The 27,297-nt window shown below is 42.6% G+C and overlaps 1 protein-coding gene across 1 annotated transcript in view; it reads left to right on the forward strand.

The window, feature by feature from the left end:
• The window catches only part of csmd3a (CUB and Sushi multiple domains 3a), a 631,117-nt gene that overhangs the window by 432,936 nt on the left and 170,884 nt on the right, over window positions 1-27,297 (forward strand). Inside the window, exons 45-50 of the mRNA XM_060900611.1 lie at window positions 1,522-1,602; window positions 11,445-11,558; window positions 12,802-12,990; window positions 17,215-17,361; window positions 18,040-18,228; window positions 23,263-23,448. Coding sequence (XP_060756594.1) covers window positions 1,522-1,602; window positions 11,445-11,558; window positions 12,802-12,990; window positions 17,215-17,361; window positions 18,040-18,228; window positions 23,263-23,448 — 906 coding nt within the window. The remainder of the gene's footprint in view (window positions 1-1,521; window positions 1,603-11,444; window positions 11,559-12,801; window positions 12,991-17,214; window positions 17,362-18,039; window positions 18,229-23,262; window positions 23,449-27,297) is intronic.

The raw sequence follows: 27,297 nt of genomic DNA on the forward strand, positions 1-27,297 counted from the left end.
TCCATTTAATGTTGTGGAATGTCCATAAAGCAAGTTCCTATTCTCACATATGTTATATAACCAGAAAGTGTACTTTTTAAAATTGATGCTTTACAAAGCACTGACACTGGAGACTCCTTCCATATACAGTATGTTAAATACACATCTCCAAAACATGATTAATTTCTTTTGATTCATATCATTTTTACGATTCATTTTTTCATAGATTCATTTTTTTCAAAATACCTCATTCAAGTCATTTTATCCATGATTCGTTTACTTCCCATGTGATTTCTTTTTGCACATGAATCATTTATTTCTGCTTTTTTCCTAGATGATTCCTGATTTTTTTTTACAAATTATTAATTTCTTGTTTTAATGTAAATTTTCCTGAGATTAATTTTTCATGTGATATTTTTTTACACATGAATAATTTGTTAGCCTGACTTTTTTTTCCTGCAGAATTTGCTTATTTTTTGAATTATGAATCAATTTTCATATGTGATTTACACATTAATCGTTTATTTGTCTTTTTTTGCACATGATTCATTTATATTCCATGTCATATTTTCCATCTGATCATTTATTTTTACATGCAAGTAATTTATTTTCCTTTTGATTTATTTTACACATTTTTTCCACAAGGTTTTTACACATTTTTTTCACATTTTTTTTTACATATGATTAATTTATTGTCTTTGTGACTTTATACATGAGTTATTTGTTTGTAGATGTGATTTTTAGACTTGATTCTTTTTTCCACATTTTTTTCATATAATTAATTTCTTTTCACGTGATTTTTACTTAGTTTTCATTTATTTTTCATGTTATTTTCCACATGATTAAATTATGTTCCATGTAATTTATTTTTTTCACATTTTTAGGTCAGGGTGTTTTTTTAGATAGATCTATCTATCTATCTATCTATCTATCTATCTATCTATCTATCTATCTATCTATATACAGGAGGCTCTCATCACCATGGTGTTTTTCAGAGAGGTCCTGCAAAGTCCCATGTGAAATTATGTATTTTTTTCCCATAATGGTTTCTTCCATCCAGACTAAAAAGGTGTTTTGTTTTTTTTTTGCCATTTTCTGGAGGCCATTAAAAAAACAACCACAACAGAACCAACTGTCCATTTACTTTTGGTTTGTCTTGATATATGAAATTCTCTGTGACATGTATATGATTTGTACTGTATAGATATAAATCCTGTGTCTTTACAGCTGATTAAAATGCATTCTGCACATTAGACTCATAATTATAGTTTTCGCAAAGCCACCAGCAGTGGTGGTGACCCCCACCAGGCCTCTTGCAGATTTCCACCTTCATCCCATCTGGCAGAAGATTTTGGAGCGTGTCGTAATGTGCTCCTACACCCCCATATGCTGCTGCCCATTGCTTCATGATCTGTCGTGTGTATCGAGTGTATTGTAGTGCATTTGTTATTTTTGTTGGAGCTGTGGCTTTGTGCAGTAGTCTCAGACTTGCCTCACGTTTCAGTCTCTCACTTCCTGTCTGTCATTTTCTGTCTTTTTTAGCGTACCAGCTCCGTGTGTGTCAGCTTCCTGCACCTGTCGCAAACGCGGAGATCCTCACCGATGGAGACGAGCTTGAAATCGGTACGTCAAAAACACACTGGCTGTTAGTGGTGTAACAGCATCAGTATAGTATAAGCATCAGTACCTGATGCGCATGGTTGTGACATTACATTACATTACTGGCATTTAGCAGGCACTCTTGTCCAGAGCGACGTACAACATATCCAGAGCAACCTGGGGAGCAGTTGGAAGTTAAGTGCCTTGCTCAAGGACACTTTAGCCATTCCTGCTGGTACAGGGAATTGAATCGGGGACCTTTTGGTCCCAAAGCCATCAGTCAGCTGTGCCCAATCATCCTTATTCTCTGAACAGAAAGTTCTCAGAAAGCAACTGGTCTCCTGGTTAACCCATTCCACTTGTCCATTAGGTTGCAGGTGGTACCCACATGTAAGGCATACTGAGACCCCCAGTTTTTCTCTAAAACTTGACCAGACTCTTGAGGAGAACTGTGTGTCTTGCTCAATCATAATGTCTTCAGGGATTCCAAAATTTTCATTTAATTTATTAGCAAGATCTTTATATGTACATATATTATGGCTTGGAAACCACTACAGCTTGCGCCAATTACAGTGGCCCCATTGTACAATCTGCATGTCTTTGAACTGTGGGGGAAACCGGAGCACACCCATGCAGACACAGGGAGAACATGCAAACCCCACACAGAAAGGCCCCTGTCAGCCACAAGGTTCGAACTTGGAACCTTCTTGCTGTGAGGCGACATTGCTAACCACTACACCACCATGCTGATTTTTAAAAGATGTTTAAAAATAAGTTCAGTGGTTTCAAAGGGGTGGCATGGTGGTGTAGTGGTTAGCACTGTCACCTCACAGCAAGAAGGTTCTGGGTTCGAGCCCGGTGGCCAATGGGGGCCTTTCTGTGTGGAGTTTGCATGTTCTCCCCGTGTCTGCGTAGGTTTCCTCCGGGTGCTCCGGTTTCCTCCACAGTCCAAAGACATGCAGGTTCAGCTAATTGGTGGCTCTGCATTGACCATAGGTGTGAATGTGAGTGTGAATGGTTGCTTGTCTCTATGTGTCAGCCCTGCGATGACCTGGTGACTTGTCCAGGGTGTACCCCACCTCTCGCCCATAGTCAGCTATGATAGGCTCCAGCTTGCCGACAACCCTGCACAGGATAAGCGGTTATGGATAGAATAATGGTTTCAAAGAAGGTGGGCATGCCAGGCAGAGAGACAAGATGCAGGGAATTTGAGAACTGGTTGATGATCACCATGATTATGGTGTTACTTCAGGATTCTGGGAGGTCTGCGATGAAATTGATGGTGATGTAGGAGCAGGGATGCTGTGGAGTCAGAGAGGGATGAGTTCACCAGCTGGGAGAGGGCAGGGTGCTTTAGTCTGGGCAATTGCAATACAAGAGGAAACATATCTGTGGACGTCCCTGATCATGATCAAGTTTGGCCATCAATACTTTGTTTTCAACAGCATGTGGCTGGGGTCATGTGTGCCCATGTGATGAGTCTACCTCTTAAGTGGGGTGGCATGAAGTTTGGATTTGGTGGACTTGCAGAGCAAACTTGGTGTGTTGGTATGTTGGCGATCTACCTCAAGACTACCTCAAGATTACCTTGACTACCTCAAGAATCTAATTACTCCTTACAATCCATCACGTCTCCTCCATTCCTCCAGTAGGAATCTCCTAAAGAAACCTTCTTTCAATCTCAAGACCTGTGGAAGTCATGCTTTTTGTATTGCTGCTCCTGAACTGTGGAACAACTTACCAGAAGACATCAAGGACTGGACTGACATCACCTGCTTTAAACAAAAGCTTAATAAGCTTTAATCAGGCCTTTGAATTGTAATGTTTTGTCTCCAGCACTATTGAACTCACGGAAATGGCACTTTATAAGTCTATCATCATCTACTGGTCACTGTCCCAGGTTATCTCCCTTACAAAGCAGGAGGGGGGCAGTATGTCCTCAGCTGGATAGACAAAGAGTGTTGACAGAGAGTCAGCTTTAATATTCTTTGAAGTGGGCCACTATTTGAGCTTGAATTGAATCTCATAAAGAAAAGGGCCCACAGGGCTTGGCATGGGTTCAGGAACTTGTCTGTTTTCAGATACTCAAGGTTTTTGTGATCTGTGAATATTCTGTAACTGCTGCTACCTTTGCCTTATCCATCTTATGGCCACAACTTTGGGATATATGATGTACTCCAAGAAAGAGATGGTGGAAATATGGAACTCGCACTTCTCTCCTTTTATGTCGAGCTGATTGGTGAGGAAGCAGGGCAACACATGCTTAACATGCTATACATGGGGTTCTAGAGAGGTGGAGTAGATTAGGATGTCATCAATATATGCGATGTCAAATTTCCACAGCATCTCCCTTAGAACATCATTAATGAGATGCTAGAACACTGAGGGGGTGCAAGAGAGCCCATATGGCATGATGCAGTACTCAAAGTGGCCAGAGGTGGTACTAAATGCCATTTTGCACTTGTCAGCTTCTCCTGCGGGCGGCACGGTGGTGTAGTGGTTAGCGCTGTCGCCTCACAGCAAGAAGGTCCTGGGTTTGAGCCCCGGGGCCGGCGAGGGCCTTTCTGTGTGGAGTTTGCATGTTCTCCCCGTGTCCGCGTGGGTTTCCTCCGGGTGCTCCGGTTTCCCCCACAGTCCAAAGACATGCAGGTTAGGTTAACTGGTGACTCTAAATTGACCGTAGGTGTGAATGTGAGTGTGAATGGTTGTCTGTGTCTATGTGTCAGCCCTGTGATGACCTGGCGACCAGGGTGTACCCCGCCTTTCGCCCGTAGTCAGTTGGGATAGGCTCCAGCTTGCCTGCGACCCTGTAGAAGGATAAAGTGGCTAGAGATGAGATGAGCTTCTCCTGCTGCTTTCATGGTGATGGCAAAGTAATCTGTCAGATGACTGAATTGGAGACAGATGCAAATGCAGGTTTGGGTGTTTTATTAAAAAAAAAAAAACACACACACATACACAGATCCAAAACATGAAGCAGAATCAAGAATCAGGTAAAGCTCACCTAAATGTGTTTTCTGAGCTGTGAACTAAATTATATGACTGTACTGTAATCAAACCCATCAGTGCTGGTGTTAATGTTGACAACAATGATATTCATCCTTCGGGGTCAAAGATGACCATGGCTTCAATTTGGTAGGTAGTGGTTGTGGGTCCAGAGGTGACTAATGAGGCCAAGCCAGGCTTTGAAGGTACGCCCACATATCAACGTTCCACATGCCAAGGTTCACCTTCACTGTCTTTTTTTGTTGTATTTCGACCACTGAATGGAATCGCCAGCTGTGGTGTGCTGGCCAGGGTGAGGTGAAGCAGGCTATGTTTAGGGCACTTTTTCTAGCCCCTTTCTCCATGGAGGTGAGCAGAGCGAATCCTAAACAGGACTGCACAGACACCCAGGGGGCTGCCGAAATTCACTACTGCTTCATTCCAGCAGAGAGCGACCCTATGCCCTGGGCCACCTGTGTGCAGGTTCAAGGCTACAGCTTCCAGTGTTTCTGCACCTGCTGCTTTGCCACTTGCCCATCACCACAGGACTTGAATTTGAAGTCATGACTTGCGCATGACTTGGATTAGAGAGGGTGAGTTGCACAGCCGTCAGTCTCAGTCTCTCATCCTGACCTAACTGGGTCCAGACAGAATCAAGGTGGCTAGAGTTAGGTCGGGATGCAGTGGATGGCCAAAAGTGTTCTCCATATTGCATTGTTGTCACAGTCCGGTCCAGTCCATCCATGCCTGAGTTTGTGGGACTTCCATGCTGGCTCCAGGCCGGATCCGGGACAGGAATTCAGTCTTGCCCTGCTGAAGGCCATTTTCCTGGAAGCGGCACTCCCACACCTGCTACCACTCCTTTCCCATCAGCCAGGGCCTTCTTAAGAACTGTTTGGAGCTACTCCAGTTGCCAGACTGTCTCTTGTAGACTTTCCTCGCCTCGCTACAATCCTTTGGTATTGTGTCTTCTTGATTCTCCCTGCCTGAATTGTTCCTTGTTTTTTGTCTAGTTTTCTCTCCAGTTTTTTGCCCCTGTTTTACCTGCCTGTTCCTTTGGATTATGTTTTTGCTTCCTCTGCCTGGATTTCCCTTGTTCCTGTGGTGTTTGGTTTTTGTGAAGATTTTTCTGTCCTGTTTTTGTCCCTGACTGTGCTTACCAGCTCCTCTGTGTTTTTGACCTCCTGGCCTATTCTTTGACTACTGATTTTTGCCTGAGCCCTACTGTACCTCTGCCCTCTACTTCATTAAAGAAGTTTTTCTCTGTACACTGCCTGTTTTACCGACTAGTGGCCTAGTGGTAGCGTGTCCGCCTCTCGATCGTGAGATCGTGAGTTCTATTCACGGTCGGGTCATACCAAAGACCATCATAAAAATGGTACCTACTGCCATCTGGCAAGGCACGCTGCAATACAGATGTGCATGGGGAGTTAAACTCTCATGGTTACCAGAGGACTAGCCCCCCACTGTAACCCTAGCTATGTAATAGGCGAGAGGCCGAGGGCTATGGAAACGGAGATCGGCACCGCCCGATGCGCCACATACAGAGTTGGGCCTGGTTAGTACTTGAGTGGGAGACTGCCTAGGAATACCAGGTACTGTAAGGCGTGGGAAGGACTTTAACTTTTTTAACACTGCCTGTTTTGAGTCTGCTCTTGGGTCCTCATTTCACCTCAGCTTACCATTCCTGACAATTCTGCCCTGATCGTGCTCCACAAATGCTTTGCTGGGTCTGCCTTCTTGCCCATTGAACCACCAGTTGATGGTCTCCTCCGCGCTGTCTGCCGAGTCCAGTCTTCGGTCATAACCTTGACCAGGGGAAGTGAGTGGTTGCTAGTGCTTATTCAAGACACCACCCCAGACTAGTGGAGAGAAGGAGACACCTTACTATTCCATTGCATGGCACTCAAGGATGGCACATGCCCACTGTCCTAAACAACAGTGCCATTTTTTATGAAAAGCTGCATTTTGTGTGTTGAAAATGACTCAAAATGCCATTTAATGGTTACAATCATCCTGAACCTTGAAGGCCAATGCTGATGTAGAGTCAACCATTTAAATGGTACTTCTCTACATCATGAAATCATGCAATCAGCAGACCAACGTAGACAAAGACAAAAAATCCAAAAATGTTAATCAGGAAGACAATATAAAAAACAAGAATATCTAAACAAGGATGTAAGGCTTGGTAATTCAGGCAAATGAGTTATACATGGAGTGTTATTTCACAATTGAGGCATTGTCCAAAGTCTGGTTATATAGCATGAGGTGTGATTGTGAACTGGTGTGCATGATTAGTAAGCAGGTGACTGCAAACGTGTTGGTGTAGCGTGGTGCTAGGGGTTGTAGTCCATGACCTTCTGTCTGGAAATTTGGCAAAGTCTCTGATTTATTCAAGTCTGGTGATAGATGTAATCCCAACAGCTGCAAGGCGATAACTATACTTTCTACAATGAGTAAGATCTGAGAAAAGGTTATGCACTTTCAAGTATACAACTATCTTCTTGAAAAGAAACTCCTAACGCCTCGGCAGTTTGACTTCAGACCAAAGCTTTCTACAGAAGTTGCGATTCTAAATTTCACTGACTTAGTTCTTCAGAACATGGATAAAAGCCTCATTACTGATGTTGTTTTTCTGGACTTGTCGAAAGCCTTTGACGCCATCGATCACTCGATCCTCTTCACTAAACTCTCTAAGTCTGGATTCAGTGATGCTGTTGTGGACTGGTTCAGGTCATATTTGTCACAAAGAACTCAAGTCACGGTTATAGGAAATACTTGCTCTACTGCAAAGTCTGTGTCCATTGGTGTGCCACAAGGGAGCATGTTAGGGCCACTGCTTTTCCTGATTTATGTGAATGATATGCCCTCCTGTGTCAAGTCCTGTGAAGTGTCCTTATATGCAGATGATACAGTTATCTACTGTTCTTCGTCAAATATTAAGGAACTCCAAGATAATCTGAATACTGATCTCAGATTATTATGCAAGTGATTTAATGACAGTCTTTTGACTTTAAATATAGACAAATGTAAATATTTAATATTCAGTAATACATGTAAGCTTAGCTCTTTTAGTAACATTTGACTGGAAGTTAATGGTCAGCCACTTGCATGCAAAGAATCTTTTAAATATTTAGGTGTTGCACTAAATGAAAATATGACCTGGTCTGATCATATAGATGCCTTCAGCACAAAAGTCTGTCAGAGGCTTGGCGTATTGCACCACGTTAAGCATCTACTACTGCTTAGCACGTGCTTGACACTTTACAATATTACCGCTTTTTGATGATGCTGATTTAGTATGTGGTGATAAAAAGAATGAAGTACTCAAGCAACATCTTCAAATATTACAAAATAATGCTGGAAGATCTATTTTAGACCAACCTCAGTACTTCTCTGCCACTCAAGCTCGTAATCAGTTAAAATGGGAAACTCTAACTATCCACCGCCACCGCTGTATAGCTGTATATAAATGCCTTAACAATATCATAGATTTTCATTTTAATTTTACTAGGAACTATAGTGTACATAATTATGATCCACGCCGCCGTTAGGATTTACACTTGCTGCACGCACATACTAACTGGGGCAAACAGCGTTTTATATTTCTTACGGCCACTGACTGGAATAATTTAGATATTACTGTAAGACAGGCATCTCGCCTTCATGATTTTAAATCATTTCTAAGATGAACTTAATTTTTTCATATATATTTATAGATTACATATATTTTATATTATTTTAAACATATTTCACGCTTAGTTTTTATTTGTATAATTCTTATTCATGACTTACTTGACTTAATCCCTTGACTGACATCGTAGGGGTGCCATGCTGGAGAGCGCAATCAGTGACCTCCAGTGTTCTCGGTCTTCCACCAAACACAGCAGTATGTTGGGGGCTTGTCCGGACCACTCCTTTATGTTGTTAAGCCAGGATTTATGCTAGCAGCGTTTTCCTTCCACTGTTCCCTGGAGGATGGTCTTGGCTAGTGAGTCATGGCGGGTCACATGGCCGTACCAAGCAAGCATGTGACGACGAACTGTGGCTAAGAGTGGCTCCTGCTTGCCTGCATGTGCGGTGATCTGCTGTAGGACACACTCATTCATCTTGTGCGCTGAGTAGTGGATGTGAAGGAGTCTTCTGAAGAACTTGTATTCAAAAGCTTGGATTCTCCTCTCGGTATCTGCAGTTAGTGTCCAGCTTTCACAACCATACAGGAGGATGGAGACCACCAGGGACTTGTACAGCTTAATCTTGATGTGAAGGCTGATGTCACTGCTCTTCCAGATTGCATTCAGCTTGATCATGGCAGAGGTGGCCAGTCCGAGTCTGGTGAGGACTTCTTTGGTGGAGATGCCATCTTTAGTAATGATGGATCCAAGGTATTTGAAGTGAACCACCTCTTCTAGTTTCTGGCCATTCAGCATGATGTTGGCCATTCTCATTCATACTATTTGTTTATTAGATAGATATGATTATATATGTGCAGGACCTCTCTGAAAAACACCATGGTGATGAGAGCATCCTGTATAAACATTGTTATAAATAAATAAAGTGGCAGCCATGTTTGTAGGCTGTGGTGTATTCTGGGAAGTGGAGTTTCAGGTGAATTCAGTTGCTGGAGTGACACATGGACAATTTGGATCACTGTAACGGAGCTGAGTGTTTTGGTTGCACTATACGCCTCACTAAGGAATACAACCCCGAGTCCAAAAAAGTTGGTACAAAGTACAAATTGTAAATAAAAACGGAATGCAGTGATGTTGAAGTTTCAAAATTCCATATTTTATTCAGAATAGAACATAGATGACATATCAAATGTTTAAACTGAGAAAATGTATCATTTAAAGAGAAAAATTAGGTGATTTTAAATTTCATGACAACAACACATCTCAAAAAAGTTGGGACAAGGCCATGTTTACCACTGTGAGACATCCCCTTTTCTCTTTACAACAGTCTGTAAACATCTGGGGACTGAGGAGACAAGTTGCTCAAGTTTAGGGATAGGAATGTTAACCCATTCTTGCCTAATGTAGGATTCTAGTTGCTCAACTGTCTTAGGTCTTTTTTGTCGTATCTTCCGTTTTATGATGCGCCAAATGTTTTCTATGGGTGAAAGATCTGGACTGCAGGCTGGCCAGTTCAGTACCCGGACCCTTCTTCTACGCAGCCATGATGCTGTAATTGATGCAATATGTGGTTTGGCATTGTCATGTTGGAAAATGCAAGGTCTTCCCTGAAAGAGACGTCGTCTGGATGGGAGCATATGTTGCTCTAGAACCTGGATATACCTTTCAGCATTGATGGTGTCTTTCCAGATGTGTAAGCTGCCCATGCCACACGCACTAATGCAACCCCATACCATCAGAGATGCAGGCTTCTGAACTGAGCGCTGATAACAACTTGGGTCGTCCTTCTTCTCTTTAGTCCGAATGACACGGCGTCCCTGATTTCCATAAAGAACTTCAAATTTTGATTCGTCTGACCACAGAACAGTTTTCCACTTTGCCACAGTCCATTTTAAATGAGCCTTGGCCCAGAGAAGACGTCTGCACTTCTGGATCATGTTTAGATACGGCTTCTTCTTTGAACTATAGAGTTTTAGCTGGCAACGGCGGATGGCACGGTGAATTGTGTTCACAGATGATGTTCTCTGGAAATATTCCTGAGCCCATTTTGTGATTTCCAATACAGAAGCATGCCTGTATGTGATGCAGTGCCGTCTAAGGGCCCGAAGATCACGGGCACCCAGTCTGGTTTTCCGGCCTTGACCCTTACGCACAGAGATTCTTCCAGATTCTCTGAATCTTTTGATGATATTATGCACTGTAGATGATGATATGTTCAAACTCTTTGCAGTTTTACACTGTCGAACTCCTTTCTGATATTGCTCCACTATTTGTAGGCGCAGAATTAGGGGGATTGGTGATCCTCTTCCCATCTTTACTTCTGAGAGCCGCTGCCACTCCAAGATGCTCTTTTTATACCCAGTCATGTTAATGACCTATTGCCAATTGACCTAATGAGTTGCAATTTGGTCCTCCAGCTGTTCCTTTTTTGTACCTTTAACTTTTCCAGCCTCTTATTGCCCCTGTCCCAACTTTTTTGAGATGTGTTGCTGTCATGAAATTTCAAATGAGCCAATATTTGGCATGAAATTTCAAAATGTCTCACTTTCGACATTTGATATGTTGTCTATGTTCTATTGTGAATACAATTTCAGTTTTTGAGATTTGTAAATTATTGCATTCCGTTTTTATTTATAATTTGTACTTTGTCCCAACTTTTTTGGAATCGGGGTTATAAAGCACAACATGCTATGCTGTTATAGGAAAATAATCAAGGAATAACAAATAAGTTAGTTCCTGTTGTCAGCTGTTATAAGACCTATGTTCTATGTTATAGCTCTATTTCTCTCATTAAGACATTCATTTTCACACACACACACACACACACACACACACACACACACACACACACTGTTTCCAATAGTGAAAGTAAAAATTTACACACTATTTTTTACTTCACTTTAACAGATTATTAAAAGGATTACACACCTCATCTGACCGAATAGGAATTTATTTCAGACTGGTTTTGGTTTATTCCGATGAGGTGTATACGTGAATCATTTTTATTTCCTTTTGAGCTCTCAGTCGGATGATTAACAGATGATTAAACTGCGAGCACACGTAGCTACTGGCTCTAGTGTTTACTTCCATTATTCATGTGTGCATAAACCCTCACTGCAAATGTTTTCTTTGTCCACTTGATTTGTCATCATTACTGTCGTCCTTCTATGCAGACAAATCTTGCTAATATTCTTGTGTGTGTGTGTGTGTGTGTGTGTGTGTGTGTGTGTGTGTGTGTGTACTCAACAGGAGATATCATCAGGTACCGGTGCCTTCCAGGCTTCACGTTGGTGGGCAGTGAGATTTTGACTTGCCGTCTGGGTGAGAGGTTGCAGATGGATGACACTCCTCCAGTTTGCCAAGGTGAGCTCTTGGCAGTGATGCCTCATTTGTTTCTCACGTCATTTTCTCATTAACGTCCTATCCTGCGTGCTCAGTCAGCATTCTTCAACCTCTTTAGTTCCACACGTGATGGGTTTATGATCCTTGCAACTGCCAGTGGGTTTTAATTAGAAGTTTGATCTGTAATTTAAAAAAAAAAGCTTATTCTGGAACCGACATGGTTTGGTTTTTTTAACTCCTATGTCTATGCAATGGATTTCCCATCAATCCAGGTCAGTTTTGTTGTAAAATAGTGAAAATATCAGATCACATCAGTTATTAAGAATCATAAAAGAGAGACACAGAACAACTCTTTCCTTATCTGGAGATCATCCAGAGATGAAGGAAATTACATTACAGGCATTTAGCAGATGCTCTTATCCAGAGCAACATACAACAAGGAGGAACATGACAGTGCTCCTGGAGCTGAGAGGGTTAAGGGTCTCACTCAGGGGCCCAACAGTGGCAACTTATCCATGCGGAGGCTTGAACACATGACCTTCAAATCAGGAACCAAGAGCCTTTACCGGTGAGCCACCATTGCCATCTGGCTGAGGGGACCTGATGAGACCTCACATTCAGGTGTTTCAGAATGTTTTCGTTATTTAAAAACAAACAAAGAAACAAACAAATAAATAGAAACTTTTTTTTTTAACTCTTAGCTCAAAATTTCAGAATCTTTTGTAAGCAAAGCTTCACTTAATGGCTGCCCATGCTCCCAAATACACCCGGGGTGCCAATATTTTAGTCTTTCATGAAAATACATTGGATTTCCAAAGAATTCAAACCTAACCATTGGATGGAAAAAAATAATAAAACCAAATGCATGTTCTGAGGCTTAATCGCAAATGTCTTTCTACAGTATTCATGATCTCCATTACATTAAACTCCATGTAGGGAGCAAACAAAGTGACTCGAAAAGCATTTGGGATTTGCCCTAATTAGAAAATGGCAGGTTTAATTTGGATCAAATTGTTGATTAAAATGAATCAGTATGACTGCTTGACTGTTTAAATCACTTTTTTTTTCTTTGCTGCGCCCCCACATCCAGGCTTAGCTGGCATGGTATTGAAATTGGCATACTTGCCAGTGGAAATCGCAACAACATGGAGGATTGTTGGTAATTTGAAAAGCCAAACTCTGCCCAATCCTCCAGTGGAAAAGTGCTATACATCTGATCATGGTCCTTTTTGACCTGAAGGATTAAAATTTGCTTCTTTTCCAGTGCGATGCCCCGACAACGAGGTGCTTTTCGACTCCACGGGCGTGATCCTGAGTCCAGGTTTCCCAGAAAACTACCCCAACCAGCAGATGTGCTCCTGGATGATCAGTGTGGAGAAGGGCTACAACATCACCCTGCACTTTGAGCTCTTCCAAACCGAGAAGGAGTTCGACATCCTGGAGATCTTTGATGGTAAACATAGACACAAGGTCACATAGACACATAAACACATTGGTTAACTACGAAATAAAACCCTTGGGGTAGTGATGTTATTGGAAAATAATCAATGAAGGAGTTACTCTTACTGTACTTGTTAGCTCATCCGTCTGTAGGCCAAGCCAGATGAGCTTATGCGATCATGCATCGTCCGTCCATCATCGTCGTCCGTCCACAATTTATAAAAATCGCTACTCCTCCTACAGGATTGATCGGATTTCGATCAAACTCACACACAATGTTCCGCAGGTGGGTGTGCATAAACATTGTCAAGATGCTGGCGCCAGCTGTCATATTTAACATTTTATGGGTGTTTGAAAATTTTGGCTGACTCGTCAGACCAAACACGACTGTTCGTAAGCGGCTGAGACATTTTCACTAAACTCACCCAGAAGACTCTAAAGACGTATTCCAACAAGAATTGTTCACTAGGTGGCACCACCTGCCATGGATGCGGCTACACAGGGATCATATGCAGTTTCACAAAAATCACGACTCCTCCCACAGGATTGATCGGATTTCAAACTGGAGCCTATCACAGATGACTATGTGTGAGAGGCGGGGTACATCCTGGACAAGTCACCAAATCATCGCAGGGCTGACACACAGAGACAAACAACCATTCACACTCACACCTATGGTCAATTTAGAGCCACCAATTAGCCTAACCTGCATGTCTTTGAACTGTGGCAGAAACCGGAGCACCCAGAGGAAACCCATGCAGACACAGGGAGAACATGCAAAGTCCACACAGAAAAGCCCCTGTCAACCGCTGGGCTCAAACCCAGAACCTTCTTGCTGAAGCCAAGGGGGAGGTACGGTGGTGTAGTGGTTAGCACTGTCGCATCACAGCAAGAAGGTCCTGGGTTCGAGCCCCGTGGCCGGCGAGGGCCTTTCTGTGTGGAGTTTGCATGTTCTCCCCGTGTCCATGTGGGTTTCCTTTGGGTGCTCTGGTTTCCCCCACAGTCCAAAGACATACAGGTTAGGCTAATTGGTGGCTCTAAATTGACCGTAGGTGCGAGTGTGAACTGTTGTTTGTCTTTGTGTCAGCCCTGCGATGACCTGGTGACTTGTCCAGGGTGTACCCTGCCTCTCGTCCATAGTCAGTTGGGATAGGCTCCAGCTTGCCCACAACCCTGTACGGGATAAGCGATTACAGATAATGGATGGATGGAAACAGCCAAGGAAACAAACCAACCATATGAAGTATAACTAAATAGAGAACTCAAATGGCTAACCCTAGGCTAGACAGTATACAGCCTGGGTTGGTTTAGACCAAAATGCAGTGGGCAGGGAAGCAGGGGGGAGGGTCTTTGGTCTGCGCTTGAAGGTGGTCAGGGAGTCAGCAGTTCTGACCTCAATGGGAAGGTCATTCCACCAACACAGAACCAGGACAGACAGCAGTCTTGAGTGGGTTGGGCAGGAGCAGAGAGAAGGAGGGGCCAGGCGACCAGTAGTAGCAGATTTTAGGGATCTGGCTGGCATGTAGGGTCAGATCAGACTCTGGAGGTGTGCTGGCCATAACCCCTTGACAGCCTGGTAAGCTAGCACCAATGTCTCAAATTTGATACGAGCTGCAATAGGTAGCCAGTGCAGGTCAGCAAGCAGAGGGGTGACATGGGAAGAACGAGGAAGGTTGTAGACCAGGTGAGCTGCAGCGTTCTGGATGAGCTGGAGGGGTCTGATGGCAGAAGCTGGAAGGCCAGAACCCTGTGATTTGCCTTGTAGCTTGCACTACTTTGAGAATCGTGCAGTTCTAGAAAATTAATCAACACCTTCTGACCAATCAGAATAAAGAATCCAGAATCCAACATGGTTATGTAAAGGAGTATAATTTGATGCATAATATCCAGTGCATATGCATGTCCTTAAATGAATCGTTCCTTTCATCATCCTGTCTCATTAACTATTGATTGCAATCATTTTCACTGATGCATGATTAATAATTTGTAATAAATAAAATAATAAAAGAAGCATCCCTCACTCATTTGCAGGCATATCCCATGCTTCGAATAGTAATTGCTGGATTGCTGATTGGAATTTATCATCACGATATTTATTATTCTGAACCACATTTAAAATGTCATTAGATGGTAATTACTTAAGTGTGCACTATTAGCAAATTACCCTATTACTCATCATTGATTAGTAGGTCATTAAATGCCCATGGCATTCACATAGCCCCAGTGGACCAGCAAGTGAGACGCCTTGTCTGTTTTAGTCGTTCGAACACTTCCGTATTTAAACACACACTTCTTCGCTTTGACACATTCATCCTTGTCAGCTTTTAGTGTTATGTTTCGCAGTTGTTTGTCATGGACATCGGCACTCTCGCTCAGTCACACCTGCGTCTCAGTTACTTTTGAATAGAGGAGTGTTGCATCAGGATGTTACGACAGACACTTTATAACAGACAAACCGTCTTCCTGACACTGTCTTGAATCACTGCTGATTATTTACGCTCGTAGGTCTGCTCGTACTCGAGTCACTTTAAAGGACTACGATGATAATAACACAGCGAGATTAGCTTCATGTGTACTTGATTATACTTGATGATGATTGGGCGCCGGTCATTGTTTCAAAATGATATGAATAGAAATCAGGTTTCGGTTTATTGAAAAAAAAAAGTTAAAGTCCCTCCTGTGCCACGATCTGGTCTTCCCAGGCAGTCTTCTGTCCTAGTACTAACCAGCTCTTGAGGTACACTGGGCAGCACTGATCTCCATTTCTATATCCCTCTGCCTTTTGACTATTATATCGCTAGGGTTACAGTGGAGGGCCTTGTCCTCTGGTAACTACGAGAGTTTGACTCCCCACTTGCATCTGTATTGCAGTGTGCCTTGCCAGATGGCAGTAGGTTCCATTTTTATGATGGTCTTTGGTATGTCCTGACCATGAGAAGAACTCATTATCTCCTGGTTGAGAGATGGACATGCTAACCACTAGGCCAGCTCGCAGTCAATGTTTTAGTTTATTATTTTTAATTAATAAAAATAAAGAAAAAAGCTTTGCATCAGAAGCTGTGTCCCAACTTTTGACTGGTAGTGTAAATAAATATCTATCCATCCGTCCATCCATCCATCCATCCATGATCCATAGCCGCTTATCCTATGCAGGGTCGCGGGCAAGCTGGAGCCTGTCCCAGCTGAGTACGGGCGAAAGGCGGGGTACACCCTGGACAAGTCGCCAGGTCATCACAGGGCTGACACTTATGGCCCTTTTCCACTACCCTTTTTCAGCTCACTTCAGCCCGACACGGCTCGCGTTTCGACTACCTTAGAGCAGCACGACTCAGCTCGCTTCAGCCCTGCTCAGCACCCAAAACTCGCACGGTTTTGGAGTGGGGCTGAAGCGAGCCAAACCGAGCCAAGTGGGGCTAGGGGCGTGAGCAGACACTCCCCTGTGCACTGATTGGTGAGGAGGAGTGTCCTCACATGCCCACACACGCCCCGCGAGCACGCTGGGATCTGTAAACACCGTAAACCCGGAAGAAGAAGAATGACTAATTACGAGAATTTCTGAAGCCTTATGCGCCGCGCCTCATCTATACGCTCTTGCCAGTATCTGTTGGCGTTGTCGGTGACAACAAGCCACAGCACCAAGACCAGCAACACTAACGACTCCATGTCCTCCATGTTTATTGTTTACTATCCGGGTCGTGAGACTACCGCTTAAAAGCTCACTGATGTCACTGTTTGCGCCGCCTAACGACATCAGGTGACGTCCACCCACTTTTGCTAACTCCACCCAACGTGTCCACCCACTTCCAGCCAGCACGGTTCAGCGCAGTTGTAGTCAAAATGCAACTCCAACAGCCCCACTCAGCTCGACTCAGCCCAACTCAGCACCGCACGGCTCAGCCCGACTCAGCCGCGTTGGTAGTGGAAAAGCGGCAATAGACACAGACAACCATCCACACACACATTCACACCTACGGTCAATTTAGAGTCCCCAGTTAACCTAACCTGCATGTCTTTGGACTGTGGGGGAAACCGGAGCACCCGGAGGAAACCCACGCGGACACGGGGAGAACATGCAAACTCCGCACAGAAATGTCCTCGTCAGCCACGGGGCTCAAACCCAGGACCTTCTTGCTGTGAGCCGACAGTGCTAACCACTACACCACCGTGCCGCCCCGTAAATAAATGTATTTTTTTAAATCTATGTTTTACACATTCTTCTGTGTGTTTATTCACCCAGGACCCAACATTTACAGCCCGAGTGTGGCGGTGTTGAGCGGCGAGCTGGCTGTGCCCTTCACCCTGAGCACCACGGGCCACCAGCTCCTCTTGCGCTGGTCCTCAGACCACGGCACCAACCGCAAGGGCTTCCGCATTACGTACGTGGGTGAGTATCAAAGTATGTATCCCCCCCGATTGGTAATTCTTTCTCAGTCGCATGCGTGTCTCACGTCACGCGTCTGCATATGTCTGTCTTGGCCACGTGTCCCCCATCCGTCCTGTGTGTAAGCCCATGATGTCTTTCCATTTGTTAAGTGCTTTGTGCTTGTGTATGTTGCAGATGGTAACATACTGAGATCAGGGATGATGTAATGCATAAGATGACACTTTCACACAGTTAATATCAGACTATAAATATAAAGAGTGCAATGCTTAATATTATTTAAAGAGTGTGTGTGTGTGTGTTTTTGTATATATGCATACATACAGTATGGATAGTCGAGTGTGTTTTTATTTCATTCATTATGACAAATGCATTTTGTCTTCATTACATTTATGAAAGATGACATAATGAATTACTATTTTTTTAAAAAACAGTTGACAAAGGAGTGTATGAATTAATTTGAATTATTATGAATTTTCTGTTTGGCTAAAAACATTTTTGGTGCTTTTTATTTATTTATTTGTTTGTTTATGTTGTTTCTTTGAATAATATCAGCTATACAAATTTTCACACTTGTTTTAATTGAAATGAAAACAGCATGTTTGCTCCGCTTTTGGTTCATTTCTACGCCACGCCGGACCACTTCCAGTATGTTTCTCATGTCCGTACATTTATCTATAGCGATGTACTGCAGCACCCCAGACTCTCCGCAGCACGGCTTCGTTGTTAGCCAAACCGGCGGCCATGTTAACAGTGTCGTGCGCTGGGCCTGTGACCGCGGATACAGGCTGATTGGGAAAAGCATGGCCATGTGCAAGAAGACCGAATTCGGCTATCTAACCTGGGACTCTTCAGTGCCAGCGTGCCAAGGTATGACATCACTATTCTCAGCTAATATCTCAGCGAGCCTTAGAACTGGAATATCAGGAGCAAATTTCATTCACAGCAATGTGACATTGAATCTGTTGGGTTTAACAGAAGTAGCAAAAATGCTCAAACAGGGTGTTTTGAGATCATCTCATCTCTTTATCTCTAGCCGCTTTATCCTGTTCTACAGGGTCGCAGGCAAGCTGGAGCCTATCCCAGCTGACTACGGGCGAAAGGCGGGGTACACCCCGGACAAGTCGCCAGGTCATCACAGGGCTGACACATAGACACAGACAACCATTCACACTCACATTCACACCTACGGTCAATTTAGAGTCACCAGTTAACCTAACCTGCATGTCTTTGGACTGTGGGGGAAACCGGAGCACCCGGAGGAAACCCACGCGGACACGGGGAGAACATGCAAACTCCGCACAGAAAGGCCCTCGCCGGCCACGGGGCTCGAACCCGGACCTTCTTGCTGTGAGGCGACAGCGCTAACCACTCCACCACCGTGCCGCCCCGTTTTGAGATCATAATAATATCTTTTTTAAAAATTTCAGTAAATTCATCGCCAACCATTTTGGTACTTAAGAGTAAACCAAGATCAAAATGGTTATCAGGAAACTTTTTTTAAGCTTGTCATGTATCTTTGGATTGTTTCTTGTTCCTTTGTGTTTCTTTAAACTCCTTCAAACTTTTTTTTTTTCACCCAAAAGTCAGCAGCAAGTTATGTCAATATTTGTATATTCAGAGTTGGCTTACACACCTTCTTAAGTTTGATTTTTCTGGCCTCCCTGGTCAGATTATTAAAATCCCTTGTGTAGAGACCACGCTTCCACATTTTTCTTGAACAGAAGCATCATAAATGAGGTTTCTCACTCAAGGTCATGAAATAGTAACCTGGCTTCACCTGGTCGTTTGATCATGCATTTAATTTGCTATTTTCACGCCATATGGTATAAAGGACAATCTGATCCTGAAAATGAAAACTGAACTTGTAGTTCTATCCGAGGTCTGGATACAGCCCTATGGATGGAGATGGGAGGGCAGAGGGGGTGAAAACTTTTGCACTGTATGTAATATCGCGTACAGTTCTGTGCAGAATTCTTCGGCACATGTAAAGAAATGCTGTCGAACAAAAATGGCTTTAAAAGTAATGAAACGTTTCAACATTTAAAAATACCATCAGCAGCAGTGTTGTAGTCGAGTCACTAAACCTCGAGTCCGAGTCCAGTCTCGAGTCACCAGTATTCAAGTCCAAGTCATTAAAGAAAATTCCAAGTCGAGTCCGAGTCCACTATTGATCCAAGTCAAGTCCAAGAACAAGACTCCAATGGCACCATGTGACGGTGGCTGTTGCTGCCTTTATGTGAAAGCGTCTCTGCTACTGTGTTGGACTAACGTTCCTGCTCGACTGCCCCGTTTTAGTTAACAGGCTACAGATAAAAAGCTTGTTCATCACTCAGCAAGTCCCGCCCGCTATCACCAGGGCAAATAACATGAGAGAGGGTTAACACTAGCTAGTTCATCACTCAGCAAGCAAGCCCCGCCCACTATCAACAGAGCAATGAACATAGCGTGTCACTTCCTTCTCTGGGTGGAGTCTTACCAAATGACGATTGAAGTTTGAGGTCGTCCCCATCGTCTCCTCGATAGTTCTTCTACATATGGAACACACAGCAGTGCATTTCTTCCCCACTGCACGAGAAGTCTGTATAAGCAAAGCGGACAGTCCTAGTGGCGTCTCTCCAGGCATTTTAGCGCCATTAATGTTAGTTTGTTCCTGAACATGACGTATGAACAGATGAATGTGCATTCTCTTGTACAAAATTAGTATAAAAATTAATGTAGATATAAATATCTTAGGCGGCACAGTGGTGTAGTGGTTAACGCTGTCGCCTCACAGCAAGAAGGTCCGAGTTCGAGCCCCGTGGCCGGCGAGGGCTTTTCTGTGCGGAGTTTGCATGGTTTTTTTTTTTTAACAACTTTATTGGGCTACTTACAAAAAATTACATCAATGAGAAATTAACATTTACAAAAATATAAGCAATAATAAAGAAAAAAAAACAAGAACTAAAATTAAGGTTAGCCCAAAAGGGTGAGCACGAACGGGAACAAGTCCCATGCTGGGTGCAACCCTTAGCCTTACAAAAGCAATAAAATTATATAAAAATTCAATTAAATATGTCTGAAACTAGTTACAACCTGTGGCAGGAACAAGTTGGCGCAAGCGTCCATGTACATGGCCAATCCGGGTCAAAGAAAGTATCCAGGTGCTTAAACATTAATTTCTTGACACTTAAAGTGAAAGAGGCAGAGCTAGAAAAGGCAATGGAAGTATCCACTGCGCTACAGACACGGTTCCATAGTTTAACAATACGGTTAAAAAAAAGATGCCTGGTAGGTACTTGTCTTACATAGCGGCGGCTTTAGATTGAAGGAATTACTGGCTCGTGTCCTCCCGTGCGATACAAAGGTGACAAAGTTGCTTACGTCTAGATCAATCTCTTTGTACAAACATTTAAAGAAAAATACAAGAGCTTTAAGTTCACGATCTAGTGCTTGTGGCAAGATGTTTAAAGCCACCAGCCTGTCCTTGTATGACATCTCACCTATCTTAACTTGGAGAATCCACCTAGTGGCACGCCACTGGACGCGCTCCACTTGTCCTTTCAAGGTGACTTTATCTGTTCTCTCCGTTTCCGCGTGGGTTTCCTCCGGGTGCTCCGGTTTCCCCCACAGTCCAAAGACATGCAGGTTAGGTTAACTGGTGACTCTAAATTGACCGTAGGTGTGAATGTGAGTGTGAATGGTTGTCTGTGTCTATGTGTCAGCCCTGTGATGACCTGGCGACTTGTCCAGGGTGTACCCCGCCTTTCACCCGTAGTCAGCTGGGATAGGCTCCAGCTTGCCTGCGACCCTGTAGAACAGGATAAAGCGGCTAGAGATAATGAGATGAGATAAATATCTTATGCCAAATTATTAGGGCATGTTACAAAAAATAAAGAAAAAATCCAAGTCCTCGTCTCCAATTTACGAATCCGAATGCAGTTAATGCACGAGTCCGAGTTTGAGTCATCAGTGCTCAAGTCCAAGTCAAGTCACAAGTCCTTAAAATTATGGCATGAGTCAGACTCGAGCCTGATAAACAGTAATCAGTAAGCCATAATAAATGAAACAAAGTCAATATTTGGTGTGAGATGACTCTTTGCTTTAAAAAAAAATATATATATATATATATATATATAGTAGTCGGAGGTCCAGTGAGTGCAGTTTTATGCGGAAATGAGCTGTAGGTTTTACAGAACATCTTACAGAACCAGCCACAGTTCTTCTGGACACTTTGTCACACTCGTATCTTTATTTTGCACCAAATATTTTCCGGCAGCCTTCATTATGCTCTCTTATGGAATATGCTGCTCAGATATTTGCAAACATTTTTTTTTTCTGTAATGTTTAATTTTATGCTGGAAAAAAAAAACAGAACGTTTGGAACTCTAGAATGTTTTTATAATGTTTTGACTCGATAATGTAGAAGTCATAAAATAGAAATCTATAACAAAGTGTGTTCCTTTTGAACCGGACACCATTTCTTGGCACAGGAACAGGTGATGTCAAGTGGCAACAGCAGGCATCAATTTAGCCTTTGTTCTTTCTAATTAATACCGTTAAACAACAAAGGGCTCCTCAGTCTGTATGCGCCATTATTAGCATGCTACGTAAGATCCATTGTTTCTTTGATTTATTTCATTAGATTTTAGTGCTCAATAATTGCACATCTCATTATGTCCCATCGGCTTATTGATGTCCGCTTTGAACAAGCTCCAGCTCCAGTTTGGCTTTCCAAGGCTTAATTAAGCTATATCTGCTGTGCTGGCTAATCAGAACCTTGTTCCGATCAAGTTTTTATTTCACCTTCATTCAAAAGTGAAGTGGTGTAGGGGCGGGGTGAACCGTAATTAATAACTTAGTGCTTTAAACAGTCAAAGGTTCAGTATCAGGTTTTCCTTTCAGATTCAAGCAAGTAAGTAGTTGCTCGGAAATGTTTCACCGGGGCGCAACTGAATCAATGACATTGACCTACTGGCGGAAGAAGTGGCATTTCTTTGACTCGGTCGTGGATGATTGGTCACATGTACACTACCGTTCAAAAGTTTGGGGTCACTTTGAAATGTCCTTATTTTTGAAAGAAAAGCACTGTTCTTTTCAATGAAGATCACTTTAAACTAATCAGAAATGCACTCTATACATTGCTAATGTGGTAAATGACTATTCTAGCTGCAAATGTCTGGTTTTTGGTGCAATATCTCCATAGGTGTATAGAGGCCCATTTCCAGCAACTCTCACTCCAGTGTTCTAATGGTACAATGTGTTTGCTCATTGCCTCAGAAGGCTAATGGATGATTAGAAAACCCTTGTACAATCATGTTAGCACAGCTGAAAACAGTTGAGCTCTTTAGAGAAGCTATAAAACTGACCTTCCTTTGAGCAGATTGAGTTTCTGGAGCATCACATTTGTGGGGTCGATTAAATGCTCAAAATGGCCAGAAAAATATGTCTCGACTATATTTTCTATTCATTTTACAACTTATGGTGGGAAATAAAAGTGTGACTTTTCATGGAAAACACAAAATTGTCTGGGTGACCCCAAACTTTTGAACGGTAGTGTATTTGATGCTACATGATCTGCCAGGCATTAGTGTCGTTTTTCGGATACCCATGCAAGACTCTTTGTTATGCATAAAAAAAATTCGAACTCTATTATGTGCATATTTAAAGTAAAAACCCAGTGGTGTTATTGGAAAATTAATCACACCACTTCATCATGGCCTTTTGTTTTTCCGTGCTTGATATACTTGTGTCATATTTACGATTTAAGATCTCCTGGTTTGCTGTATTTTTACTCCAGCACCAACTGGACCCTAATTAGAGACACAAGTACCCAGTGGTCCCCTCTTTGCCAAAACAGTCTTGTGTGATTAGAGTCTTGTGTTATTGAGATAAGAATTAATTACATCCTCTTATTTCCCCCAGCTGTGTCTTGCGGTATGCCAAGAGCTCCCGCCAATGGAGGCGTGCTGGCACCTGATTACTCAGCAGGCACACGGGCGACGTATTTCTGCAACGAAGGTTTCAGGCTCTCGTCTAAAGAGGTGACGAGTACGGTATGCCAGGCTGATGGAACCTGGAGTAGCCACAACAAGATCCCACGCTGCACCGGTGAGACACGAAGAAGCCGCACGTCTCCTCATGTCCATGGCTTCATCAGTACAGATGGCATTCGTGGTTTAAGCAGTAATTAGTCCTGTCGAGACGAGAGACACCTGTAACTGTATTGTCCTGACTTGCATGTGTTTTGACGGCACATTTTTTTGAGTTGATTAGTGTCCGTTTATGGTTCACTGGAAGTGTAAAGACAAATTTCTGGAATTTGTTGCGATAGCCAGCATGGAATTACTTTTCTCCGACCTGCAATGTATCGGCATCCTGTCCTCGGATAGAAAATCAATCCACTGTGTTCATGATAAGACAAGTCAACCAGTTGTCTTTTCCAGTGAAACTGATTCAGGACATTATCATTGCATTAGTTCAGTGAAATACTGATCAACAGCAGTAAAGAACATATCAAACCGCTCTGTATTTAACACCTGCACACGCTGAGATTACAGTTCCAGCTTCAAGCTGTTAATACGGAAAATAAAGAAATGAAATAATTGATTCTGAAACTGAGAAGGCACAGCATGGAAGCTCTTGTTCATCACCATCGCCGTCCTTGCACTCTCATTCTTTTGCGTTCTTTACAAACAGGAACGTATCTAATTAGGTTCGGTGTTTCTAAACAGCTGTACAGGATATGTGGCCCATTCTATAATTGCGGGTGCATTTCAAGCGTTTCCTCTGTTAGCCATCATCAACTCTATTGTCGTGAAACTGGGCAATCCATTAACAGAACCGGTGGTAACAGAGTTGACATTTCCCCACCGTTTTGCATCTTAAAGGTAGACTGCCTTTCAGTTTTTTTCAAGTGTAGGTCATAAAAAGAATTTTCCCCGACACCCGATTATTTTTGTTTAGTGGACTGAAAGCTACTGAATTCGAATCACAGACTTCTAATTTTATTTGGTTTTTTTAATAAAACAATTAATGAATTTATCTCCACATGGCCCTAAATTCTCTGCTATTTTTTCCTGCTTCACCATGACCCAATACAAGATACTACGTCATGCATCACATCCTGTGGTGGGCTTTCCCCGTTCACGCAAGGCATTGTGGGATACAAATTTGAAACAGGAGAGAAAAATGGAGGACGTGAGTGTGCGAATGAAACGTGAAAGAGCGACTACAGTAACAGAAAGAAAGCGAGAAGAAAAGACGTTATGTTATATACAAAGGAAAGGAAACGCAAGACCAAACTAATAAATATCAGCGCTCAGCGAGCACCTCGGTGTGATCAGCTGTTCGTTTAGCAACAGAATGATGGAACTGTCAGTGCACGCTCAAAGGGAAACCTGTAGATAGCAGTAATGCAACACTGTGGATGTCAGCTGCCGTAAAACCCAAAAGAAGAAGAAGGTAAACCTGCGCATGCGCACACACACGGACTTCCTCTGTCTGCTTGACTGCACGAAGCGAGCGATTTCATGCACATTATTTGCTTTAATCCCTTCAAATTAAATAACTTCCCAGTCACAGAACGGCCTGATATTTTGTGAGATGTTACAGAAATAAACGTATATCACAATGACCACATTTCAGAAGGAACTAAATTTCACCGATTTTATGAAATCGAAAGGCTGTCTACTTTTAACTCCACATGCTAACTTCAAACTAGCTACCACACGGCATGTATAAAAACAGAATTTTATGGATTTTAATCATATTATTGTTTTTAAAAAATGAATGAGAGATTCACTCCGATATCACAATAACAGATTTGATGAATAATTAATCTACTGTTGGTGTAAAATCCTCAGCATTTTGTTCAAATTAATGAGAGAAGAAACATAACATCACTAACTCACTGCCTTTCTGAAGTTTCCCGCCAGAGGAAGTGACATCACTCGGTGAAGGTGTCATGCGTATTATTAAAAGTCTGGACAGATAAAAAAAATGCATTTTTTTATTCCTGGAATTTCACATAATACAGAAAATAGCCTTTCTATTACTAACTGCAGTTGATTTAATAACAGTTAATAGAATAAGCGACGGCCAGTAATGTGGGGCGAGGGGTGGGAGTCATTTAGTTAATGTTTTATGGATAAATCGGGTCTAAAATGGACATCAAGCATCGCTATTGGTGAAAGTTTGTCATAATTTGCATTATTGTTCAAAACTCATTCAATAAAGTTTTTTTTGTGGAAAATAACAAAAGATTTATCTTGGAGACGCAAAATGTGCTTCCAATGTATAGAGGAAAAATGGTGAGGCTTTTAATCTGAACAGCACCGTCTGAACCGTGACGCATGAGGGGTGGTAGCATGATCAGATCATATTATTATGATTTCATATTATCTGAAAATCAGGGTGGAATTTGTTTGGTATTTGTGATACAGTGCTAGATGTTATGAATTCAGAAAGCTTAATAAATATTGCGACAAAGTGTTGTGTTTTTCCATCTGTTAGAAATTATAACATATTATGAATGTTTATACAGTGGTGCTTGAAAGTTTGTGAACCCTTTAGAATTTTCTATATTTCTGCATAAATATGACCGAAAACATCATCAGATTTTAACACAAGTCCTAAAAGTAGATAAAGAGAACCCAGTTAAACAAATGAGACAAAAATTATTATACTTGGTCATTTATTTATTGAGGAAAATGATCCAATATTACATATCTGTGAGTGGCAAAAGTATGTGAACTTCTAGGATTAGCAGTTAATTTGAAGGTGAAATTAGAGTCAGGTGTTTTCAATCAATGGGATGACAATCAGGTGTGAGTGGGCACCCTGTTTTATTTAAAGAACAGGGATCTATCAAAGTCTGATCTTCACAACACGTGTTTGTGGAAGTGAGTCATTGCACGAACAAAGGAGATTTCTGAGGACCTCAGAAAAAGCGTTGTTGATGCTCATCAGGCTGGAAAAGGTTACAAAACCATCTCTAAAGAGTTTGGACTCCAACAATCCACAGTCAGACAGATTGTGTACAAATGGAGGAAAGTCAAGACCATTGTTACCCTCCCCAGGAGTGGTAGACCAACAAAGATCACTTCAAGAGCAAGGCGTGTAATAGTCGGCGAGGTCACAAAGGACCCCAGGGTAACTTCTAAGCAACTGAAGGCCTCTCTCACATTGGCTAATGTTAATGTTCATGAGTCCACCATCAGGAGAACACTGAGCAACAATGGTGTGCATGGCAGGGTTGCAAGGAGAAAGCCACTGCTCTCCAAAAAGAACATTGCTGCTCGTCTGCAGTTTGCTAAAGATCACGTGGACAAGCCAGAAGGCTGTTGGAAAAATGTTTTGTGGACGGATGAGACCAAAATAGAACTTTTTGATTTAAATGAGAAGCATTATGTTTGGAGAAAGGAAAACACTGCATTCCAGCATAAGAACCTTATCCCATCTGTGAAACATGGTGGTGGTAGTATCATGGTTTGGGCCTGTTTTGCTGCATCTGCACCAGGACAGCTTGCCATCATTGATGGAACAATGAATTCTGAATTATACCAGTGAATTCTAAAGGAAAATGTCAGGACATCTGTCCATGAACTGAATCTCAAGAGAATGTGGGTCATGCAGCAAGACAACGACCCTAAGCACACAAGTTGCTCTATCAAAGAATGGTTAAAGAAGAATAAAGTTAATGTTTTGGAATGGCCAAGTCAAAGTCCTGACCTTAATCCAATGGAAATGTTGTGGAAGGACCTGAAGTGAGCAGTTCATGTGAGGAAACCCAGCAACATCCCAGAGTTGAAGCTGTTCTGTACAGAGGAATGGGCTAAAATTCCTCCAAGCCGGTGTGCAGGACTGATCAACAGTTACCGCAAATGTTTAGTTGCAGTTATTGCTGCACAAGGGGGTCACACCAGATACTGAAAGCAAAGGTTCACATACTTTTGCCAC

The sequence above is a fragment of the Neoarius graeffei genome, chromosome 19 (assembly GCF_027579695.1).
Source record: "Neoarius graeffei isolate fNeoGra1 chromosome 19, fNeoGra1.pri, whole genome shotgun sequence".
Lineage (NCBI taxonomy): Eukaryota > Metazoa > Chordata > Actinopteri > Siluriformes > Ariidae > Neoarius > Neoarius graeffei.